This window comes from Ictidomys tridecemlineatus, chromosome 3 (assembly GCF_052094955.1).
Source record: "Ictidomys tridecemlineatus isolate mIctTri1 chromosome 3, mIctTri1.hap1, whole genome shotgun sequence".
NCBI classification, from domain to species: Eukaryota; Metazoa; Chordata; class Mammalia; order Rodentia; family Sciuridae; genus Ictidomys; species Ictidomys tridecemlineatus.
This window is the reverse complement of record NC_135479.1, coordinates 92,741,803-92,765,583: the sequence shown is the minus strand read 5'-3', so window position 1 is coordinate 92,765,583 and position 23,781 is coordinate 92,741,803. Positions and strand designations below refer to the sequence as shown.

Genomic DNA, 23,781 nt, shown 5'->3' with positions numbered 1-23,781 from the left:
GAGCAGGGGGAGGTGTCACGTGCTGCCGACGCGGGCGCGGATTGGTGCGCCCTCACTCCCCCCGCCCGCAGCCGCCGCGCCAACGGAGGGCGCGCCGAGACGCCGCGCGCTGCTCATTGGCCCGCCCGCCTCATCAATCCCAGGTATTGTAAAGCGCTTGACATCCCCTTTTGACAAACAGAGCTGCCAGGAGTAGCAACTTTTTTTTAGCCAATTTTTTTCCCTCTTCTCACGGAAAAAATTTTTTTTTTTGCCACGAATTCTTTTCTTTCTCATAGTCATCCCTTTCTCTTCTCTCTCCTCTCCTCTCCCTCTCTCCCTCTTAACCCCACCCCACCCCGGTCCTACTTTAAACCTGATCTCCACTGAGCGATTACAGACTAGAGACTTCGAGCGTCTCTGAGAGCAGGAGGCGGGGATGGGGCTGGTAAACACAGCAAAGGCACTTCCAGAATGTCCCGATTCAGCAACTTTCTTTTCTTTCTTTCCCCCTTTTCCCCCTTCAAGGGCAGCAAAGGAGGCTTTTGTTATTTGCTTCTTTTGAAGTTTGCTTCCTTCTTGCCTAGTCCCCCTCCTGTTTATAATTTAAGATCTTGGGAGCACACTTGCACTCCTCTCTTTACTAGAAGTGTGATTTCTCAGTGTAACCAGTAGCCTTGATTTTTTTAAACTTAATCAAATCAATCAGATTTCCCGTATATGCCCCCCCAAACACAGGTGGATAGGGTCCCTTAACTTTGCAGATTATTGAGGTTTGGGGGGTTGGTTTTTTAAAGGGGAAATTGCAAAGGTTGTTGCAGTTTTCTTTTTTTCACCCTCTCTATGTGATTTTTTCTCTTTTCTCCCTTCCCCTTGTCTCCCTTAGCCGCCCCCGCTAACCCCCTCCCTCTGCACTCCTGTTCCCATCCCGGGCCCCTTTCATTCAGGTAAAACTGTAAATTTCCCTACGCCATTGTTCCTCTGGGCTGCCCAAAGCTCCCTAGAGATCCCCGAATAGTTTTTTTGGTATTTAAATCCCCGATAGATAGGACCAATGTAAATTTTGTGACATTCAAACCTTTTCTAGTTCACAAATCAGTCACCCTTGTCACAGTTATTGAAATTCCGCAACTCGCCACACCAGGACGGTGGAAAAAGCGGGCGCGGTCTTTGTTGCCGACCAGGCTTTTGATCGCCAGAGAAAATTTACTTACCTTCAGATGAGTGAGCAGAAAAAGAAATAACACTCCCTTTGATTTAGTTAGGAAAATGCAGACATTTGGATTCAGTGCAAACATACAACACTCGCTTGTTTTCGCGATGCGGCCCTCGATTAACCTGTCTTTGCCCAGCGCAAAGTCTATTCAACAACTGCGCGTAGTTGCTTTTTGTCCCATCCACAAAGAGCCATTGACTATATATTAAAATGATTGTTGAAAGGTAGAGGAGTATGGCACTTAAAAGCAGGAAAAAAAATCCCTGTGACTCAATCAATTAAACCGAGCAACATTTATGCATTTCAAAAAATGCACGCGGATGCGGGGGGTTGGGGAATGAAGGTTGCATTTCTCCTCAGCTCTGTTTAAAAACCAGCAGCTCGGCCCAGGGTTTAGCCGAAGCGTCTGCATATTCATTAGGTCTAATTATTTTCTAGTAAGGAAAACACAAAAAGCCAAGAGTCGGAATCCTTCAATTTGCCCTTTGTTTCTAACTTCATTTGGCTTCTTTGCAGCTGAATCAGAGCCCTAAACTCTTTTTCCAGACAAAGAAACCTCAACTCATCCTTTCACAGGCGGCCGGGTTAGGAAACTCACCAGAGTGCACTGGCTAGAGGAAAATGAAAATGATTTTTTTCTTTCTTTTCTTTCTTTCTTTCTTTTCCTTCTTTTTATTTATTTATTTTATTTTTTTATTTTTTCCTTTTCCCTGCCCCGTCGCCAGCGCTGGCTTCCCAGGCTGAAGGAAGGCAGGAACAGCATTGGCCACTCCTCGCCTTTCTGGTTTTCTGGTCTTCTCACCGACTAAATTCTGATTTAGGGTTGGCGATCTGGGCTGCTGCCCTTTCACTGTGCTCTCTCCGCTCAAATGTCGGGTGGTGTATCGGAGAAGGTTTCCTGGTGTCTGAAGGGATTTAACTGAGCATTTGTGCTGGAAAATAAAATTTCTAGGAAGAGAAATTAATATCTGGTCTCAGCAACAAGTCTGAGCCCAGCAACCAGAATTTTCTACTAACTTTGAGTGGAAAGGTGTGAGGAGTGGAGGGCAAGGATTGGGGCTTGAGGGAGTTTAAAAAGAAAAAGGTGTGTGTGTGTGTGTGTGTGTGTGTGTGTGTGTGTGTGTGTGTGTGTGTGTGTTTTAAAACAATAACTGCTCGGTTGTTTCTACTGTCTACAAGGGGAAAGTTAGATGCTGCAATTATAATTTTTAAAAAAGAAAGAAAAGAGGGAAAAGAAAAAAGAAAAAAACCTTATCTGCAAGGAGAAGTTCTCTCTAGAGGCTGTACTGTTCTCACTAGGGAGAACAAATATTGAGCCCACCTCGCCTGCCTTTCAAAAAAAAAAAAAAAGCAAGGGAGGGGACCTGAGGGGGAAGGGTAGCTGTTGGGAGGGGGGAGGGAAAATAATTCTTCAAAACAGAAAAGTCAGTCTTCTCTTCTCCAGTCCGTGGAAAATCCAACGGGGACGTTGACAAGAGGGTATTTTTAGGAAATCCGTCCAAATATACAGGGTAAGAGTGAATGTGAGAAAGAAAAAAAAAAGTTGTGGGTTGTAGAAGTTATCAAGTGGGATTTGCGGCGCTCTCTGCAGGAAACGCGAGCGGCTCCAGTTCAAAGCCACATGCACCAACGTGACATATAAGCCATTAAAATATCATCCTGACGGCTCATTTCTGCTTCATCATACATTCCCTAACTGCTTCCCGAAAGCTGGAAAAGGAGAAATGAAGGATGACCGCCTCGATGGAACCACAAAAGAGAAGCTTAGAGGGGTTTGTGGTCCCCCCTCAGCCACCCCGAAGTGATGTGGAGAAATGAGGTGATCCGGGCAACAGGTGGAGCAGGGTAAGTGCTGGAGACCAGAGGGGCAGACAGGCGAGACCGGTACCCCAGCGGCCGCGTAGTTAATGTCCTTACGGGGGGCCTTTGGCACCCAAAACCAACTGGGGGAAAAGGCCCAACCAGTCTTTCTCCCAATCTCCTCCTTCATTGGCCCCCCAACCTCGGATACAGGCCCCACCCCACTGACTCTAAGGCGGGAGGGGGCCCTTCCGCGGAGGGGCAGTGTTGAGGATGAGTCCATCCATTCCTCGCAGAAGGGGGGGGGCAAGTAGGACAAATGGGGCTCCCACTGGCACCCGCACCGAGAGCAGCTTGTTGCCCGCCCGCCTCCCCTCCCCTACTTGTGAATTGCCTGGGTGCCCCACCGTGGTCACAGGAAAGGCAGGAATAGCCCAATGCTTTCCGAACACGGAGTGAGCAGGGCGGGTGCCCGAAGAGGGGGGTCCTTGCAGGCAGCTTTATCTGCCCTGCCCCAGAGGGTTGGCGGGGAGGATCTTGGCTTCCCCTCCCTAGGGTCAAAGAGCCAAGTTAGATCTGCTGGCAGGAACACGATGGAACTTCGTCGCCCCATTCTGACTGAGGATGCCGGCTGGGTGCGCCTCCGGGCCCGGCTCCTTGCCCTCGCTCATCCTGGTTCTGCTTCAGGATGCTGACCGCTGGGATCCGCTCTCTGCGCACGCGGGGCCGTGGGTTCGGGCTTAGCTTTCTCTCTCCCGGAACGAGGGCTGCGACTTTCTCTCTGAGTAGCAGGCCGCAGCCTGTAGAATTCTGGCCACTACCTTTAAGTCCAGGGACACGGGAAATTGGGGGGCAATTGGAAAGGTAACAGATTTGGGTTGTGAAGAAGAGTTAGAACTGTTTCACAGGCTGGGTCTGAAAGTTTCGGGTTGAGTAATGGCCCAGAGGGACATTTGTGAGTCACGGAAGTCTTAGAAATGGAGAGGGGGCATTGGAGGGCCGCATCTCCGCCGGCACTGTCTGCAGGATACCTTTTTTCCCCGATTCTGAAGTCATATTTCTCCCACCTTTCCAACAGTATTGGCCTGACAGCGATCCCCGCCACTACCTCATTTTCCCTTCTCTCTTTAGATACCTGTAGTTTGGAGAAGGAGATTCAAAGGGACGATTAGTTGCCCAGACTTGGTCACCTACAGGTGACTCAGGAATGTAGCGATGCTGGGGGAACCCAGGCTCTTCCCTTTAAAGAACAGGAGAATGAGAAAAGGTCCTAGCACAACCCCAGGCTCTTAGCTATACATCCTGGCATTGAGGACCCAAGAGAGAGTAGCAAGGAGATGGGGGGTGCAGCTGGCCGCAGCAGGCAGCAGGCAGAAGCTAGGAGCTGGATTTTCTCCTTGACTTGGTAGCTCCCAGCCAACCTTCAGGGTTTTTGCTCTTACACCAGCCAGGACCAAGATGTACCCAGAAGCAGGCGTGCCTTTGCCGGGGGGTGCCTGCCAGTTAATCCCTGTGGGAGCAGCTCTGGAACTGAAATCTCTAGCTGTGGCTGACCTCTGACCTTGGATAGGCCTGTACCAACTAAACCAGCTTCTTAACATGCAGCTTAGGAGAATCCCCAAATAAAAATACTGCCTTTTGCACCTACCCACTGTCTCACATTTTTGGAATTCATGGGGTACTATCAATTACTGGGGCTCTCTGGCAACCTTTCCTCTTTTCAAGGTGCAGGGTGAAAAGCAGATTCCAATAAGTGTCCTCAATGTGCTCCATTCTGATTTGTTGCGTGGGTGGATGGCTGGTATAAGAAGTTGTGTCAGGAGCAAGTGTTTGGGGGAAATCAGATCTAGCCATTTTTGAGGTTTCCATATCCCAGGAACCTCAGGTCCAGGGACCCAGGGACAATTCACAAATTCTTTCTCCTCCTGCCACTACATAGCTGGCTTGGAAAGTGATGTAAGATTTAGAATCAAAGGAGATGTTTACTCTGTTTTCCTGCACAGGCCGGTGATGGGAGCTGCTACAGAGTTTCTTGAGGTCCCTGTTGTCTGCCCTGGTCCAACCTCTGCAACATTTGTTTGCATGTCTATGAAATGGTTTGTAATGAACAAAGGGATGACAGGACCTTGGGAGCAGAAGTAACCCAGACCTCCTGGAAGTTGGGCTGGGGCAGCATTGTGGGTGGACAGAGGTCTCTAGGAAACCTCTCACCCATTTCTCTCAGAAGCAAAAAAGTAAATTCTATTATTGCCAACCAACCAGGATTTGTCCCTGCCAGATATCCTGCCATGAGGAAATTTCAGAGCGAGGACACCCAGCATGCCGCCCTTCTGTAGGAATGCAAAGTTGGGCCTCCTTTTTTTCCTGATCTGTGCTGGAAGGAGCTTTTTACCTTTGGGGAAGGATGCCTTTTGGTTAGAAAGAATTGAAAATAAGTAAAATCCTCTGGGAAAAGGTGAGTCAATCCCCTTCCCCATCCCAAGCTTGGACCTAGAAAAAAAGGGAGAGGGAAGGGTAAAAACAACTAGACAAGTTAGAATCTAGTTTGGAGGTGGAGGGGAGGAGAGAAAGATCATTGAACATAGAGAACTGGATGCCCTTAGAGACAGCAATCCCCACTTGGATTCGGCCTGTGGGTCAACAAGTTAAACAACGCTCATTCTGTGGACTGGAGTGTCAAGACAGGCAACCAGTCCTCATTGACAGAGGGCTTGCTGTGTTTGTCCAGCCTGAGACCTTTACAATGACTGTTTGTCTTTCTAGGCCAAATTGAGGGTTGGGACTGGGTAGATCGCCTCTGTTTAACTGCTCTGCTGCCTTCAGCCCCATCTGAGGGATGCAAAAGTCCTCTGAATGCTTTTAAGAATTTATGATGACAAAAGGCTTGGCAGTTCACGCCACTGACAAGGAATCAAATACATGATCAAGTACAGATCCTGAAGAGGAAGTCTTCCTCAAACCTTCTCAGCTATAAAATAGGAACAGCCTGGACCAAATGATTTTAAAAAAAAAAACAAAACCAGTACCTGTTTAATCCAGTGAATTTTATGTTAACTTAAAAAAATAGAACAGCGATAGCCCCCAAATTGGTCTGGGGTTCTGGGTCATTTGAGGCTAAAGGTTTCTACACTCCCACGGAGAACAGGATCTAAAAATATACAAAGAAGTTTGTCTTCTCAGTTCCAACACTTACAGTGTTTAAGACTTTAACCTGCTAGCCCCTCTGAGAATAGGGAATCCTCCTCACCATACTTTGATAAATAATTAGCTGGAAGAAATAATGGGGACTTCTCTAACAATCATTTCAAATTCTAGAAGTTACAGATTTTTGAACACTGGTTGGAAGAGTATCCACTTCTACCAGCAAAGCAGGACAACAAATGCACTTTAGATTTAAAAAAATCTATTTGGCAAATTATAATTTTTCAATGTTTTTATTACCCAGGACATACACTTTTGCAATAACTATGGGCAGTTACCAGCAGTCTTTTTTTCTTTAGCTTCCAAGTTTACAAATGATCAAACACCAAAAGACTATTTTCAGACCAACACTTTCTTTCATTTGTACATTCAGGCCACAAAATCTTACCACAGATAGAAGTATGAAATTGTTTAAGTAATGTCAGTCTCTCCTTTCTTCCCAAACAGGCTCAAAGTTAAAAAATGAGATACAAGACTTCCTTGGTAATGAGGAAACGATTGCGGCTTTACCGAAATAACCTGAAAGAGTCAGGTAAGTTAAAACCCCCTTTTAAATATTGATTCACTGAAATTTGGGGGCTTGTTTTGGGGGGGTTTTTTATGTGCAAAAAATTTTTTTTTGTTTTGTTTAGTTATGCCGAGTCTCAGTTGTGAGTTTAGGTGAGTCTCTTGAGTTCAGATGAAACTTAGAATAACACCTTGGTGTTCAATGCATTTGCACACAAATCAATGACACAACATCCTATCAGCAGCTAGCTAATCCTCCTCAATGCCTACTCATCTGGATGTTCTAGAATTAATATTTGACGACTCTCTCATTGAAACAACCACCCCTGACCTTCTGCAATTCCACTGTCACATTATTCTATGACATATTCATCTTGAATTCATTTCCGGACGATTTGATTGGAATGAGGTTTGACATGTATTGGCTTCCATGAAAGAAGCAGACTTTGATCTTGGTGATGGGGTTTACATGATATGCATCATCCTTACCAGGGACACCAGCCTTCTGCAATGTGGTAACGACTCGGTTCCCACAATGTGGTGTCTGAACAGGGAGTGACTGACAGCCGCTCTGTCAGGAATACCTTCATTGTGAAGAATTTAATTTAATATTCTATTTAGAATGAGCCTATGATTTAGGGTTGGATGTTTTCCTTTCCAGGCATGTAGTTCCTTTTATTTCACTATACCACTAGCTAACAGTTACCTCCAAAGATATTCTCTTGTTGGTAGGCAAAGCAACCTTCTTAACAAAAGTAAATGATTCAGAGAATGGCTCTCTTATATTATTTTGGGAAGATTTGATGGGCAGAATTCTCAAGAGACAGATGTGGTTATTATGTAAATTCCATTGTTTTGATTCCTTAATACTGTTTTGGAAGATCCTTTGGTAATGTTTCCTAATCTTTTGTCAAAAGACATTTTGCAGAAGCCTTGCTTGAAAATTAAATTTTGTCCAAGTATGTTTTCTTTCAATCTTAGTGTCATTAGTGATGATTAAAGCTCAAATTTCCCCAGTAGAAGAGAAGAATTTCTTTCCTTTCCAAAATCCTGATAGATCTCATCTCCTTTGCACAATTCATGCTTGAACATACAGGCAGCCTTCTTAAGTTATCTCTTTTCACAAGACTGGAGACACCTCTCACTCTGGGAATCCTGAAGTCTGTGTGTGAATGGCTTCTAAAGAGATATATTCCACATTTGGAGTGGTAACTTGGTCAGAAACAGGGGAAAAGAGCTGAACAAGTGGCTGCAGTTTCAGAAGCAGAACATACAGATGACAGAAGCTGTACTTGGCCAGGTTCTGTGCAGTGTGGCCCTCAACTACTGAGATTATGCTCTGTGCAAAGTCTGCAACAGGTAATTATCAGTTAGCATTGCTTAAAAAATCAAAATGGAAAAATAGCTCAGCTATCGATTTATAATCTCCTCCATCTCTTTTTCCTTTCCAAGGGAAGAGAGGTCAGACATTTTTGAGCCAGTAATATGAGGAGCTCTGCCAGATGGTAGAGCCACCAAATGGCCTATTTCTAGAAAGTAGGACTAGAAAATCACTTGTTTATGACACTACATTGGCCTGGCTGTGATGAGCAAAGCATTTAGGGCATGATTCTGAGCACCAGTTTACATGCAACTTTTGCAGACTGAGGGTTGTTTGAGGTCTGGTGGTGGAATCTACTCCAACTGAAACCTTTCAGTACTTCTTTTTTGACATCTTTGAAAGACCTTCAGGCTACAGGATATTTGTTTACTCTCCAAGTCAAGCAGGAAAATGGACCTAATGATGCTGTAACACTGGGAGAGGCTGGGAATAGAATTCTCCAGCCAAGCATTTGTGTTGGGGTAAAGTGAATTGAGATAAACTTCTGAATAAGAAAGTCTGAAAACCAGTGAAGGGACACCACTCCTCAGCCTGACTAATTGGCAGTCTCTGGAACCTGTGTCCTTGCTTTCTCCAAGTTCAGAGTAATTCCTCTGAAGACTAAAACATGCCTCCAAGACATTGGTGTTCTATCACCTAGCATTTGTGGTTAGCTTGATACTGTTTGGGCACTTATTTTAAAGAAGCACCTTGACGACTCTTATGCAATTGCCCAAAGTTCATTGCCTGTAAATATTTTGGGGTTTACAAAAGAATTTTATTCTCCCTATCACTGTTTCTGGGGAAAATGTCCTCATAAGAGAATGTCTGGTCCCATTGCTGTGTTTAGCCAACCAAGCTTTGGACCATATGGCTCCAAGAAACTTGCAAAGATCAGGCAGTCTCAGTGACCTGCAGGTCCACTGACCCCTGGCAACTCAAGAAGCATCTACCCAGGATGTGGCCAGATGTTTTCTGTGCTTCAAGAGAAGGTTGCATCTGGGAAGGAGCTCCATGGGGCCAGGTTACTGTCAGTGATTTTGGCTGAATCAGATGTGTCCGCCCTTTTGCTGCTGGCACAAAAAGTCATACACATGTTCAAAGCTTTTCAAGGGCAAAGTTAATAAGAGAAAGTATGCAGTATACTGACAGTCTCTCTATATATAAAACCTCTGCTTTCTCCCCCTTGGAGTCCACAGAGTCAGTGCATAGAATTCAGGAGGTACATGAACTTGGATAGATAAAAATGTGCATCTTTTGCAACCTGCAAATGAAAAGTGAGCATTTTCTTCTATGATAAGTATGAATAGTAAAAACAGGACTGTTAAGACTTTACAAGACTCATCAGACTTTTAAAGTGGTCCCCAGCCTAAAACAGCTGCTTATCAATAGCTATTCTGTCAGTACTGTTATCAAAGCTTCTAATGGGGATAAGGTCACAGTATGTATATAAGGGATCATTTTGGAGCAAGTCAGAGTGTTTTCTTTTTCTTTTTCCTCTCCACAATCCAACCCACGGCCTTGCACATTGTAAGCAAGCATTCCACCAATGAGCCTTATCCTCAGCCTGAAATCAGGGTCTTAATCAAAGCTAAAGTGGATGATGAGTTTGACAAACATCTGGAACAGTTAGTTATAGGTCATCAAGGTTATAGTGAAAGTAAAAATATTTTAATTGCTGGAGTTTTGCAAAATGTCCCTGCACTTAAGCTTGAAAAACCAGAGGCTGACAGCTTCATCTTGAGATATGGATAGTGGAAACAGCTGGTGAAGAAGACCCAAGGAGAAACACATTGTTTTTCTTTTGCCTTTTTTTTATATTTTATTTTTTGTTTGTTCATTTTTGCCCTTCCTGGGTTCAGCCCAGACTCACATGGAGAACTGCCTCCTTCTGCACTGTGGTGAGATTTGAAACTACTCACTGACACTTGGGAACAACTTTCTTGGCCTAACCAATCATGGAGTAAGGGACTACAAATCAAGGGACAGAGAACACCTCTGGGTGAAGAGTAAACCATGGAAAGTGAAAGCCAGGAAAGAAGACAAATCCTGAGAGTCTGATGTCAAATATGTGAGGAAGACCTTGATTTAGAGAGCAGGAGGGGTCTGCCAGTCAACTGCTCTCCTCTCTCTTAAAAAAAAAAAAAGTTTTTAATTTGAAAAAGAATCTATTGGCAGAATCGCTCAAGCCCTTCCAGCTGGAGGAGCAGAAAGATCCAGACTAGTCAAAGCAGAGAAATTGTTGTGGAAGTTAATCCCTCGGTAAAGTTCAAGAGGGGAAGGATGTGTTAAATGAAAAGTCTGAAAGAATGTGTCAACCTTTATAAATGTTAATTATTTTTTTCCTAAATGACGTAAAAGAAATCCTTATTTACTGATTAGGAAATGTTTAAGAATACTCCTCCGTTCTCAGGATGGATTGGGCAGTTTGATCAACTCTGAGTTAGGAGGTTTCTTGTAATTTACCCAGATTTCACTTGCCTCTGCTAATGGGGCACAAGATATTTTATCCAATCTTTAAGACTTCTCTTTTAAAAATCCAAGCCTTTCTGTGTTTGGGGGCGGGGGTGCTTTTTACAGCGGTCAGGGAGGTCCAGGCATTTCGACTGGTATTTTCGACCACAGCGAGCAGGCAGAGCTAGGGGCCAGCAGTTCTTTAAATCTCCGGACGAAGCAGCTGACCCTAGCTGGCCGGTGCAGACAAAGGACACTCCCTCCTGTTTATGACACACTCGACTGGCCCAGAACTGAAGTTTTCTTCAACCGACCGACCGTCCCCCACTCCACTATGGTGGTGTTTCGGCGTCCAGGCTCTAGAGGGCCTGGGAGCCTGGACTGAGCGAAACTTGGCGTCCACTTTTTACACAACCCTGAGGCCAGCAAAAAGCGAGACAGGCTAGGCCTGCGGGCAACAAGTGGCGAGAGCTGAAAGTGGAAGTGATCCCCAAAACCCTTTCCCAGAATCTCCATTTGATGTCTGGGTACCTAGCTCAGGACCCCAGATTGGCCCGGGCAGCCCTGAGGGCGAGGACCTCTTCCTCCTAGTTGCTCGCCCCTTCTCCTTTGTGCTTTTGTTTCTTTGGCCAGTCCTCCAGCAGGTCGACGTGATTCCGGACAGAAAGGGACCTCTCAGGAGACCCTGAGATGGGTTCGAGGCCAGCCTCTCCCAAGCCACTACCGCCTCAGGCCCAATCCCGGCTCTAGTTAGGACCGGATTCTGAGGTTTGAGAGTCCGGTAGTGGGGGCAGTCACAGGGGGGAGGTGACAACAAGGCTAAATGGGGAGAAGAGACGAAAGAGACTTGGAGGGGAGAAAAGATACCATCAGGAAGACAAAGGATAGTAGGGGGTTCAAGGGAAAATGGGGAAGAGTAGAGAAAGGTGAGAGCAGAGAGAAATTTCGGGAAAAGCAAGAAAGTAAATTGAGCTGGAAGGCCACCGGCCTGAGAGTTTCTCTGTTCCCGGCAGCCTAGTCTGCAGCCTCCTCTCCTCCCAGGATCTTGACCCCCTCCTCCATTCAGCTCCTAGGACAAACTGCCCAAGCTGACCAACATCCCCGAGCACCCGTGCTGCCCATCAACTCCAACTGGGTTGGGTATCCTGATCTGCCCAGATATTACACATAGCACAATTACAATCTCCCCAAAGTGGTGGAGAAAGGGGACATAACCCAGCCTCGCTCACTTCCAGGAACCCTGAGGCAAACTGATTCCCCCCAGCCCGCAGCTTTCTGGAGGGGAGAAGAGGAGGGGGGTAAGGGGGAGAGAAAAGAATCTACGCCTGGGTCAGAGCGCATGAGCAGTAGAAGCGTGAAATGCTATTGGGGTGGGGGTGGGGTGAGGGAAAGCGGGTGTATTGGTGTATGTGTGTGTGTGTGTGTGTGTGTGCATAGTGTGTGTGTGTGTGTGTGTGTGTGAGAGAGAGAGAGAGAGAGAGAGAGAGAGAGAGAGAGAGAGAGAGAAACCCTGAACGGCTGGACCTGTCATCGCTGACGTCGGGCAGGGCGGTGGGCCAATGGGCGACCTAGGCGATTGTTCCTCTCAGTGGGCCCCGGCCACGGCCCCGAATCTCTATTCATTTCCTCAAGCGCCCTGCTGTTGCCTCTGTAGTGTACGGGATTTCATGTAGACATTAAAGGCGGGGTTGGGGGGGCAGCTAAAACCCCAAACCCAAAACTTAAAGGGGGAAAAACCCACTTCGTACAAGTTTTTAAAATCTTTGCGTGTGTGTGGGGGGGAGTATCCTTACCCCTCCTCTCTGTCAGGTGACGGTGGCATTAGTGACTGGCACAGGAAGCTCTGGGGAGGACGGGCCGGGATGCTGCAGGCCGCCCTCTCCCAAACAAGCAGGGCACTGAAATTAATATATATGACTGGGGCACTTCAGAACCACCACCACCTCCAACATCACCACCTCCAACACCACCACTTCTTATCACCTCCACTCAGGGACAGGGAGCGGAGTCCGGGATCGCCCCAGGGTTCTGGCCTCCAAAGTGAGCTTGAGGCTTAGGTCGGATCCCCTTCGGGCAGGGGCCAGGTTCCCCCCAGCAACCCACAGACTCATCCTTGCTGTCCCTTCCACCTACCCTACCGCTACCATCCCTCACCAGGTCAAGGCGCGGCAGGGGACTCTCCGGAACAGCAGCCTGGCCTGACCGTGGTGAAGGCGTATGGCCTTGCTCTGTCTACCGGGTTCACAGGGAGAGCAGACTGGCTCCTGATCCCAGCTGACCGCAGAAGCCGCGGTGCGGCTGGGCTGGGCCTGCCCCCCGGGGCCCAGGGAAGTCCGCTGCCCACGCCACTGGTTCTCACGCGCGCTATTTGTCTCGACAACAGGTAGCAGCTCCGGACACCATGGCCCCCAGTTCGCCGCCGCTTCCAGCCCCTCGGTATTCCCAGGCCTTCACGAGCAGCCTCACCAGGCCTCTCACAGCCGTCCTTTGAACGGACTCCTGCGTCTGGGGCTCCCCGGAGATATGTACGCACGGCCTGAGCCCTTCGCGCCAGGGTCGGCGGCCCGCAGCGACGCCCTGGCAGCTGCTGCGGCCCTGCAGGGCTACGGCGGCATGAACCTGACAGTGAACCTCGCCGCGTCCCACGGCCCTGGCGCCTTCTTCCGCTACATGCGCCAACCCATCAAACAGGAGCTCATCTGCAAGTGGCTGGCGGCCGATGGCCATGTGCCCCCACGCCTCTGCTCCAAAACTTTCAGCACTATGCACGAGCTCGTCACGCACGTCACCGTGGAGCATGTCGGCGGCCCGGAGCAGGCCAACCACATTTGCTTCTGGGAGGAGTGTCCGCGACAGGGCAAGCCCTTCAAAGCCAAATACAAACTTGTAAATCACATCCGCGTGCACACGGGCGAGAAGCCCTTCCCCTGTCCTTTCCCGGGGTGTGGGAAGGTCTTTGCTAGATCAGAAAATCTCAAAATACACAAACGAACTCACACAGGTCAGTATTCGGCGCTGTCTCGTGCGGACCCTCTGGGGAAGCAGGCCCTCGGGTCTGGATTTCCTCAAGTTCCAACTGAGGGGAGGAGGGAGGTATTTTGGTATTGTTTCCATGAGCCAAATCCATAAAATATTAATTATGCGCTTCTATTCTTAGAATCACAGAAGTTTCCGGAGGCTGTGTGTAGGAGAACAGTGCAGGATTTCTGCTCTGGGGGACAAGGGTGAACGTGCCTCCAACATTGTATGGGCAAATGTATGCTTATGGAGTTCCATTTATTTATTTATTCGCGGGGCTGGGGATCTAACCCAGAGTCTCACGCATGCTAAGCAAGTACTCTATCTCCGAGCTATACCCCCAGACCCTGGAGATTGATTTTTAAGTCATTTCAAAAATAGCTCAGCTCCTCAAAGTCTTAAAAACAGGGGAACAATTGCCTAATTTTTCTTCATCTCTTTAGCATGGAGGGACAGAACTCTTCTTCCTGTCAGCCTCACAACCTGCCTGCCACTTGGACTGAGGGGTCATCAGATCCTTAGCACTTTATTTAGGATTTGGGAGTCTCATAGGCTAACTTTTACCCTTCCTTTTTGGTGAGTCTTGCTGGCCCGACAGCAGAAAGGTTTTGCTAACCCTCTTATCTTAGCAGAGACCCAACGGGACTCATCCGACTTAAATGTCATTTACCGAGCTGTTAAGCGAAATAGGGACATGTGTCAACCACATCTGTTAGTTCTAGTTAACAGAAAGAAAAGGAGCGTCGCGCAAGAGCTTGCAAAGTTGAACTCTTCTGGCCAGAAGCATCTAATTAATACAATTGCAAGAAGAAAGTTTTCACACTTCCAGAATAGCAAGTGAAGTTACATTAATTAGTTTAGCAGCCATTGTTTGCACGCTTCTTACTCCTCCCCCTCCCTCGAAGTTTAAGAAGTCGACATCTCCCCTCCCCCATTTTGGGGGCGGGTGTGGGGGGAAACCAGAAGATGAAATAAGTTCCGGCTTGGTGCTCCACTTTTACTACCCTGCGCCTTGCCTTACTCCTTAGCTTGCTTCAAAACCAACCATTGTTACAGTCAAAAAACCCCCTTAGGTTGGAAGTGCCGAAAGAAGCTTGCTAATCTTGTTCTAAACTCTTGCCTTCTCCGCGAAGGTCTAGACCTAGGACACTGACATGCTCGGAGGAAAGACCAAAGTCCACTTTGAATATTGTATTTTATTTTCGGAGTATATCTGGAGGCTAATTGTTTTCTTGAGCTCTTTCTGGGGTCCCCCACCCTCTCGCAAGGATCTGCCCCCTCTTTCCTTATATCCCCCAGGGTAGGGGGGGATGGGTAAGATCCTGACCCCGACCTGCAGGCCTGCTACTCCAGGAGCCGGCAGCTGGCACCTGGAAGGTAGACGCGCAGTTCTAAGCTGGAGAAGAAACTCATCTTTAATGACAGGGGTTTTTAAACAAACAAACTTTTACTGCTCTTTGCCGGCCCACTGTTTGAAGTCTGTGAAGCAGAAAATGGTTAAATTCTTAGCGCAATCGACCTACAGCAGAGAAGCAAGTTCAGTGCGCCAGGGCTGGCTCTCAGGTTTGCATCTATTCAGGACAGAATTCTGTGCGTTCTTTTGCTCGCAGTCCCGATTCATTACCGCTTGAGTTAAAAAAAAAAAAAATCGACAGTCTCTCCTGCTCCAGCGTTCCCTCAAACCCCCCTCCTAAGTAATGAAAAGAGAAGAGAGACAGAGAGAGGAGAGAGAAAATGTTTCTCAAATGGCAATAGACCTCACTACAAATTATTCATGAAGACAGTTCTCGATGCAACAGGAAAATAATTGCCTTTTCAAATATTAATGGAGTTTCATTTCCTCGAGTCGCGGAAGCGGCGAACAGGAGCAGATTTCTCAGGAGTTGAGATTCTCTCGGATCTGAATCCCAGGCCCGGCTTTGGAGGCGACTGCCTGCGCCGAAAGGTTTCACTTTGTGGTGGTCACAGCGATCCTGGAACAATGGTGCTTTGGCGAACGAGGCGCGGGGCCAGCCACCGTGCTCTGCCGGGACCCCACTTCCAGGCGCCCCTCCCGGAACCCTTCAGCTGGGGGGGTCCCCCCACCTTCCCCAGCGGCGGATAGAGAGTCAGGGCTGGGGATCCGAGGCAGAGAAGCAGATACTGCGCTGGGGCGGAGTCACCAGGAAAAGCAGACCCAGCCACAAGTGCGAGAAAATGGCGCTGGCCCGGCCGCCCCTACGCTTCCGAACTTTGTCCAGCGAACCTGACTCGGGGCAGGAAAGGAGGCCTTTTCCAACTGCAGAGCCCCTGGGAGGAGATTGGGCCTTTCACCGCGCAGTCTAAGGCTCAAGCCGCTCCGGGCGGGCTCAGCGCCGGGACCAGGGGGAGGGGAAGGGCGAAAGCAGACTGTCGGCGGGGGGCGGGATGGATGTCAAGTAAGGGGACCAGGGCGCCTCCTGCAGCTCGGGAGAGCGCTGGGGCGCGGCTTCACCTGGCCTCCCTGGGGCCTGCGAACTTCCAGGCTGTACGAATCACCTCAGTACACTGCTTTTTTTTTTTTCCCCTCCTCTGCTCCTCGTCTGGGTTGAAATCAGTTTGTTTTATCAGTTTGTTCAAGGAACAGCTCACAAGACTGGATTAAGTGTGTGGCGGGAATTATTTTTTCTGGCTCGAAGGGAAATCAGCCTCAAATTCTGTTCCTCCACTATTTTATCAGAATCTTGTTCTTTTTTGCAGGCTCTGAATTACATGATTCTTTTTATGTGTGATTTTAGAAAGAGAAAGGAAAAAAGGGATTTTTTTTTTTTTAATTTGCAGACGCTGGCAGGGATCCGTGGGGGAGAAAATAGGCACAAATAGGGAGTATCTTTCGTCCACTTTTTTTTTTTTTTTTAATAAATCGTTGACAGTGTCCCAGGAAATAGCAGAGGGCAGCCCCTTCCAGAGGGCCTGATATATAGCACTACTCCTGCAGGGGGTGAACCCAACGACTGGGCGGTGTCCAAGTCCCGGGTTCACAAGCCGCTGCCTGAGCAGATGCTTGTGTGCAAACCTCTGGCTCAGCGGGAGCCTCATCAGTGCTAGGAATAGAGGCTTTGTTTGTTCAAACCTGGCAAAAAGCACCTATCTTTCCTGGAAGCGACCCGAGAAGCAAACACAGAGCCAACAGTACTTCTCCCGCACATCTCTTGCTCTTCAGCTCGACGCTAGGTAGCGATTCCCTCGACCCAGAGCTCTCCGCTACATCCATTTGTTTAAAGCCCTAGACACCTCCTTCTCCGCCCCCATTTCCGCAGCATTTGCAGCTCGGGCAGGAACTTGGGCTTCCGGGTTCTCAGGGTTCTTTCCTCCCCCTCACGCCCGCGAATTCAGGCTGCAGTGAGCTCGGGGATTGGGGCTTGGTCCCGCGAATGTTTCACCCTATCTTGATCTCGCGCCTTTCCTGGGCTCCGCAGGGCATCGCAGCCATGATCCGAGCGGGCCTATCCAGGCCACCGCTTGGCCTCCGAGCGGGACTTGGCCTGATCGCAGCAGTTGCGTTCACCCCCCCCCCCCAAGCTGCGGTGCTATCGGACAAGGTTGGGAGAGAGACCTCAGGTCACGAATTGGCTGGGTGGCTCCTCCCGCGCCGGCCCCTAGGCTCAGACCTCCCGAAGCCCAACAGCGGGCGGGGTGGTCCAAGGAGGCCGGGAGACCTTGCACAGTTTGGACTGAGAAGACTGCACACTGCAGGGTCTCCGAGAGATTGCTGGAGGTGCATAATAAAATATAGCCGATGAACCTATCTGGAGGAATCGGATGGTTTAGCAAGATTTGAAGAATGCTGCTAAATGCCTGCCCTCAGGGGGTAAAAAAAAAAAAAAGAAGAAAGGGGAGGAGGCTTCAGTTCCCGCAAAAGTCGCCTTTGAGGTGCATCATTGTTCCGAATACCTTCCCCCGAAACAAGGACCTATATTATGCACACTTGGTGTGCATAGGTTGCGTATCCTCTTAAATCATTTCATCGCTTTTGGCGTTTTCACAAAAGCTACTTTTGGGACGGGAAGGGGTATGTGAGGGGTGGACCGCTGAGCGGGAATGGTGGTGGCAGAGACGTTTGGCTAGAACTGCAATTTTAAATAGAGCAGAGTGAGCTCTTCAGTCAACTCTATGTATTCTCGGGGCAAAGGTGCCTCTGGCTCCTAATGGATAAAATTTGGAGGAAAACAACCCGAGTGGATCAGATTTTCGAGAATGAAACTCGACTAAGATGGAGTCATTGTCGCTCCTCCTCTTTACCCTCCCCCTAGGTCCAGAGGGAGGAGGGGGAGGGGTGGAGGCGTGAGGGAGGGGTCGCCAGGAAGCCGGGGCGCGCTCTCTGCGTGGAGAGGGGTGCCCAACCTGAGTGTGGAGGAGAAGGATTTCTAAATATATATATATTACATATATATATATGTATATATATATGGTTTTTATTGATAAAATGAAAGAGGAATGGAGGGATGGCAATTGTGAGCCTAGGACTCGGCCCACGCGCACTAATGTCTCTGCCTTGCCTCCGCCAGGCGAGAAACCTTTCAGGTGTGAGTTCGAGGGCTGTGAGCGGCGCTTCGCCAACAGCAGCGACCGAAAGAAGCATTCGCACGTGCATACGAGTGACAAGCCATACACGTGCAAGGTGCGCGGCTGCGACAAGTGCTACACGCACCCCAGCTCTCTTCGTAAGCACATGAAGGTGCATGGTCGCTCGCCGCCGCCCAGCTCTGGTTACGACTCTGCTACACCATCTGCCCTCGTATCGCCCTCGTCAGACTGCAGCCACGAACCCCCGGTGGCCTCCTCAGCGGCGGTGGCAGTGCGCAGCACAGACCTGAGCGAATGGTACGTGTGTCAGGGCGCGGGCCCCGCCGCGGCTGCTCCTGCCGCGACCCCCAGCCCCACGGCACTTCCTGGCCCTGCTGCTGCCGCTGCCGCCGCCACCTCCGGTATCAGGTCTGCCTCTGTGGTTGCTGCTTCAGCGTACACCCCCACTCGGAGTCTAGGCCGGGGTACTGAGGCTTGAAGTCAGAGAGAAAGGAAGGAAGGGAGGGAGGGGAAGGAAGTGAAGGAAGAAAAAGGAAGCAAGCCGGCGGGCCGGCTACCACTAAAACTTTCCAGAGGTCAATGAGTATTGATAATTGAGTATGTCAACATACTCAATGAGTATTGATAATTGAGTATGTTGTTGATTAAGCATTGTTTTAAAACAAAAATTGGTCCCCATATTTATTCTACAGTTATCCCCTACACCCCACCCCCTCATGAGTGCATGAATCCAATGTTGAGGATAAAGGAAGAGAGGCATATAGAACAACAACAAAAATAAATCAGAATTTACCTGCAATTCTGGCAACTGCAGGTGGCAAAAGTAAGGCCACCAAAGTCCCCATGAGGTTCATAGAACGGGAAAAAATTTTCGTTGAGGCCTGAACTGCCCCCTCCCCCACTCCCTTTCCTGCTCCCAGTCGGAGCCTCCTTTTTCTGTCCCCTCCCCTCTCTCATCAATCCCAACCTCAGGAGATCAGATTCTGGAAAGTGGCCTACAGAATTCCACAGCCATTTCTTTTTTCTTTTGCTCCCGTCACAACCCCCCAATTTCCCCTTCCTTAGTTTTCCTTTAAAATAATGCCCGAATTCTAAATTTTCTCATAACATCCATACAGGAGATAAGGGGGTGCTTAGCCCCTTTCTCTGGAAGTCATATATCTCCACCCCCAAGTACTCAAATATGGAGGTCTGCCTGCCTGTATGTTCAGGGATTCTATATACATTGTATATTTGGGGTAGGGAGTCTAAAACTACAGGAAATACAAACAAAAGAGCTGCCAGAGAGGCTTCAGGATTCAACCTTAGGAGGCCTGCGGTCCTCTTACCCACCCCCTATCCCTGTCCAGGCGCTGGCCTTTCAATCTTGTAGGTGCTTGGGCTGGGAGTGTGGAGCTGGCTGATGACGTCACTGAATCCAGGCCTCCACAGCCAACAGGGCTTGACCTAGGCAACGTGTCTGGGTGAATGGCGTCAATTCTGTCACAGTCTTTCTCAAAAATCACCTAACGTTGTCTTATTTTAAAGGGTTGGGTGGGAGAGAAACAAACTACAAAAATAAATACTGTAAAGGAACAATATCAGTGGGTCTAGATTGAATGTGTATTTGATATGCTTAGTGTGAAGTCCCTAGAAGAAAGAACCAGATGTTGGGGGGTGGGGGGAGAGAGGGAAGCCTTTGGAATTGTTGCCAAAGGGGTTAACAAAAAAACAAAACAAAACAAAACAAAAAACAGAAAAGGGGTCTGTTTCCCAGTCTTCCACCCTCTGCAGGGAGAATGGGGGCTGCCCCACCATCCTAGCTGAGGTATGAAGAAGAAAAAATATGAAAGGGAGAAGAAAAAAAGAGAGGAGGTTTGAAGGACCCATGGCAATTCTTTAAGAATTTGGAAACAAGTGTATGGGGGGGGGGGCGCTAAATTCTCCCCTGGGGGAAACTTCAGCAGTTCAAATTTAAAAGCTGAGCCCTGATGTAAGTCAGTGCTGTAGGTCTTGACTAGCATGAGTGAGGCCCTGGGTTCGAACCCCAGCCCTGAAACGAACAAACAACAACAACAAAAATTCCACAATCAACAACAACAAAACCCAAAAGCTGGAACAAATTCTGCCTCTGCCACTCTGCGGGATATTGTATTCGCTCCTCTTGAGAATCTATTAGACAATTCTCACGCCTGCCCTGTAACCTCCACAACTTCCACCAAATAAAATCTTAACTGAAAGGGACCGTTTTGATCGCCCCTAATAAAAACTGAAATCTTCCAAATACGTCTTTGGTGAATCTGTTGTTGAGAAAGGGAGACTGCAATCCCTTCCTAGCCCCCACTACAATAGGGTCCAGAGGCCCTCAAGCCAGAGCTGCAATCGAGAGGAAACTGGTTCCCATCGGGGCACACTAGCCCCACCGCCAAGGTGTGGAGGGCATCTGCCAAACTTGCTTCTCCTGGAGATGTTTAGAGAGTGGCCCTCTTCAAATAGGAATCGCTTCTTTCCCTTCTGTTTCTAAAGCACCGCATTTCGTCTTCACCCCAATCCAAAATAACGAAATAAAATAAAAGTGTTTGGTCGATCACTAATCGCCTTTAATTTTTCATTCGCTTGTTACAGATGTCCACCGCGTTGCTCGCAAGGTAATCTCGCCCTGCGCAGCTGAGCGCCCGCATCTCGTGCCTGCGACATCAAAGGGCCCGCACACAAAGCAGTGTTTCTTCGCCACGGTGCATCTTCATGGTAAGTTAGGATTTCTATGGCAATGGGCAAGTCGCACTGAAATCCTGAAAGGCCGAGCCTGGAGCCCGTCCAGGCTTTTCATTAAGGACATAATATTTACGTCTAACAGGCCTTTTTTCTTGTGTATACAAGTATATATTTTTGTTTGACGTGGACTAAATCATTTTCATTTAATTTCCGGTAAACAAAACCCACGCGAATGGGCACTTGTTCCCGATCATAATAAAAATGGATAATAATGTGAGGGAAGAAAAGGGCCGCTTGAATCGCCGCTCAGCCCTCTTTGTTTCTGCTTTCTGCGGTGATCAGAGGGCGCATTTGGGTTTGATGGCGAGTTTCTAAAGGCGAGGAAATGGTTTGTAAGAGGGGAAAGAAAAGGAGAAAGGTCTAATCAAGCTCGGGTTGTTCAAAGAGTCGGGTTTTGGGGTTGAAAGTGTGAGTTTGACGGTGCATCAGCATGCCGTGTTAGGCTCGCCATGGAAATGCGCGCGGGGAGCGGCCGCTTCAAAGGCGGCACACTTCACTGCAGACACTCTATTAAGATACATTTGCGCTGACCTTTGCTTTCACGCCATTTAATACTGTCACTGTGCTCTCCAGTATATACTTCCTCCCTAGGACCTGCCTCGCCTGAGTTTAGGGGTTCACCCTGCACCCTGATGTAGGGGGCTTTGGCGCCCGGACGCTTTCAGGAAAGGGAGGAGCCGGACTCTGTGCATCTTGACTGCGCCCCAAAGAGGCTCCAGGGTCAGGAGTAAATGACTTTAGGGCAACCTCAGAAGCTTAACAAATGAGCATCCCTAGCTCAGTTTTGTGCGAAGCGCCTCTCTGGATCTTTAGCAGGATGTGGGTTTGAATTTGATGAAGGATTGGGGGGAAGGGAGCCACCCTGGGGAAGTCTGGGGAAATCACACTGTTCCACAGGGACATTTCTACTCTGGCTCCTGGTACTGGTCTCTGACCCTCCATCCCCAAAGACTCTTGCAACCCCTAAACTTTTTTTCTGCCCAAGGACTGGGATGTGTGGTATCCTTAGGCCTGGGCTGGCTTTGGGTACGAACTCAAAAGCCCAAGGCCAAGGGGATAGGGAAGATGGCAGGAAAGTTAGAAGTCCATGTTCCCTTAATTGTCTTGTTGTTTATTTTATCCAAGTACCCCAGTGAATAGAGGAAAATAAACACGGTGGAAAAAAATCAAACAGTGGAGTCTTCTTTAGTGCCAGTCCTTGTGGTTGAATAAAAAGGATGGTCCGCTTTCTATTGAGCTGAGAAATCTTTGAAGTGGGAGTTATTATCTGAGACATTCCTGCTTGTCGTCCTAACAACGCTGATGAAATGTAAAAGGTTCTTTGTCAGCGATTTGTTCTCCTCTCTGTCAAACTCCCTCTACCCCGTTAGTTTCAAACCGTTTCTAAAGAGATAAAATCAAACTTCTTTTAAAAAATATCCACACACTACACCAATAGATAACTTTAGGGATAAGTCTTGCTAAGAGAAAGACAAAAGCACTGCCTAGCCCTCAGGGTCAGGGCCTGGTGAAGTGTGCAGATGTTGGGGGACCCTTTGCTCCAGCTCTGGAACATGGGAAAAAGAATGCAGAGAGGGTGCAGGCAGAGGGTACATACCCAAAGTCTATACTTGTATGTCTGCTGCTCTTGGCTCTGGCCTGCACTTTATCAGCCCAGGTTGGGTTACCTGGAGGAGCTTTCTTTGGAGACCCCTCAGGCTTTAAATTTTCTTGCCTGAGATTCTTGGAACCTGAGGCTGCAGTCCAGGATTTTTTTTTTTTTTAATTTCCTCCTTCAAAGGCAACTCTTGCTAAAAATAGACCCATTGTGTGTTTTCTCTCCCTAGTAGCAATCAGCAAGCCCTTTAGGCCATTAACTAAAAGGACAGTGGCTGAAGGGAGAAAGACATTCTAATAATTTCCTATTTTCTTCAGAATCTTGGTAATTGGAGTTCCGAAGGTTTGGTCTATGTGATAGTGACCAAAAAGTGCATGCTAATGCTCACTCTCCCCTCCCCCACCCAAATGTGCAGTTCTTCACTTTATATTGTCCCAGGAAAGAAACTTTCACCCTTGTTCAGGTTCCCCAACCTCCTGTTGTGGTTTTAAAGGTGGTTTAAATCAACAAGGATGTGCCCATCCCCCCACCCTGTGTGTGCTGACTAAATGATTTGTAAAGAAGTTTCCCCAAGCTGTAACCCATGCTGTTATTATAGTTGCTGCAAAATGTTGTCTCTTATATTGATTTTATTTGTTTACTGGAGGTCTCCATATGTTTGTTTATATCGCTAATTTATGGGAAAATGTAATGATTGCAATGAATGTGAATTATACAGACAGGCAAACATTTTATAATCATAATTCACACATACAGGAAAGCCTGAGTGAAACTCTAGACTATTTGGTACCTTCTCTACCCACACTTTGTGATTTATCATCTGTCCCCTTAGCATCAGTTAAATTATGAACTAATTTGAAAGGAAAAAAAAGAAGAAATTGTTATGTATTTGACTGAAAGTGATTGTTGAATGAACTTTGATTGTTGAATCAAAGTTGAGGCTCATAATCTTTTTGGAATCATGTAAATGTAAATGAAATAAAACCTGCGATTCTTTCCCCCTCTGAAGTCCTTTGTGTACATAGAGCTCCATTTTGCTATTTTATTTGGAAATAAATGATGTGTTGTTTTCCTTTCTCTTTTGAATCTGGATGTCCTGTTATTGCTTCACCATCATGGGAGAGATTTGAGGTCCTACCGCAGCCCATAGTTCTCTCCCCCTCTTTCTTTATGGTTTCACAGAAACATATTTGGGGGCCTCACCTAGGCAGCCCAATGGAGGGCCCACCAAAATGGCCATCCTGGGAAACACCGCTCTTGCCTCAATTTCGCCCCAATGGCATCAACTGATTTACAGAAGGGAAAAGGGTGACTGACCTGTGTCTGCCTGGAAAGGCTTTCTTCCCATGG

The 23,781-nt window shown here is 48.0% G+C and overlaps 1 protein-coding gene across 3 annotated transcripts; it reads left to right on the top strand.

Moving 5' to 3' along the window:
- Nucleotides 1-2,600: 2,600 nt before the first annotated feature.
- Nucleotides 2,601-23,517, top strand: Zic4 (Zic family zinc finger 4). 3 transcript variants are annotated; one of them, XM_040269930.2, is made up of 5 exons: nucleotides 2,601-3,040; nucleotides 6,644-6,728; nucleotides 12,901-13,518; nucleotides 18,062-18,377; nucleotides 20,685-23,517. In XM_040269930.2, coding segments are annotated over exons 2-5 (1,005 nt in total). In that variant the 5' UTR covers nucleotides 2,601-3,040; nucleotides 6,644-6,658; the 3' UTR covers nucleotides 20,686-23,517. The 3 variants fall into 3 exon arrangements, with proteins under 3 accessions (XP_040125864.1, XP_077899601.1, XP_040125865.1); XM_078043475.1 differs by lacking the exon at nucleotides 2,601-3,040 and adding an exon at nucleotides 5,362-5,450; XM_040269931.2 differs by lacking the exons at nucleotides 2,601-3,040; nucleotides 12,901-13,518 and adding an exon at nucleotides 5,362-5,450.
- The last annotated feature ends 264 nt before the right edge of the window (nucleotides 23,518-23,781 follow it).

What these genes read in the sequence shown, in the direction of transcription:
- Zic4 (XM_040269930.2), top strand. Translation starts at nt 6,659, where the DNA reads ATGAGATACAAGACTTCCTTGGTAATGAGGAAACGATTGCGGCTTTAC. An exon ending in AAATAACCTGAAAGAGTCAG is followed by an intron (nt 6,729 to 12,900) that starts GTAAGTTAAAAC and finishes TCTCGACAACAG; the next exon opens with GTAGCAGCTCCGGACACCAT. An exon ending in ACACAAACGAACTCACACAG is followed by an intron (nt 13,519 to 18,061) that starts GTCAGTATTCGG and finishes TGCCTCCGCCAG; the next exon opens with GCGAGAAACCTTTCAGGTGT.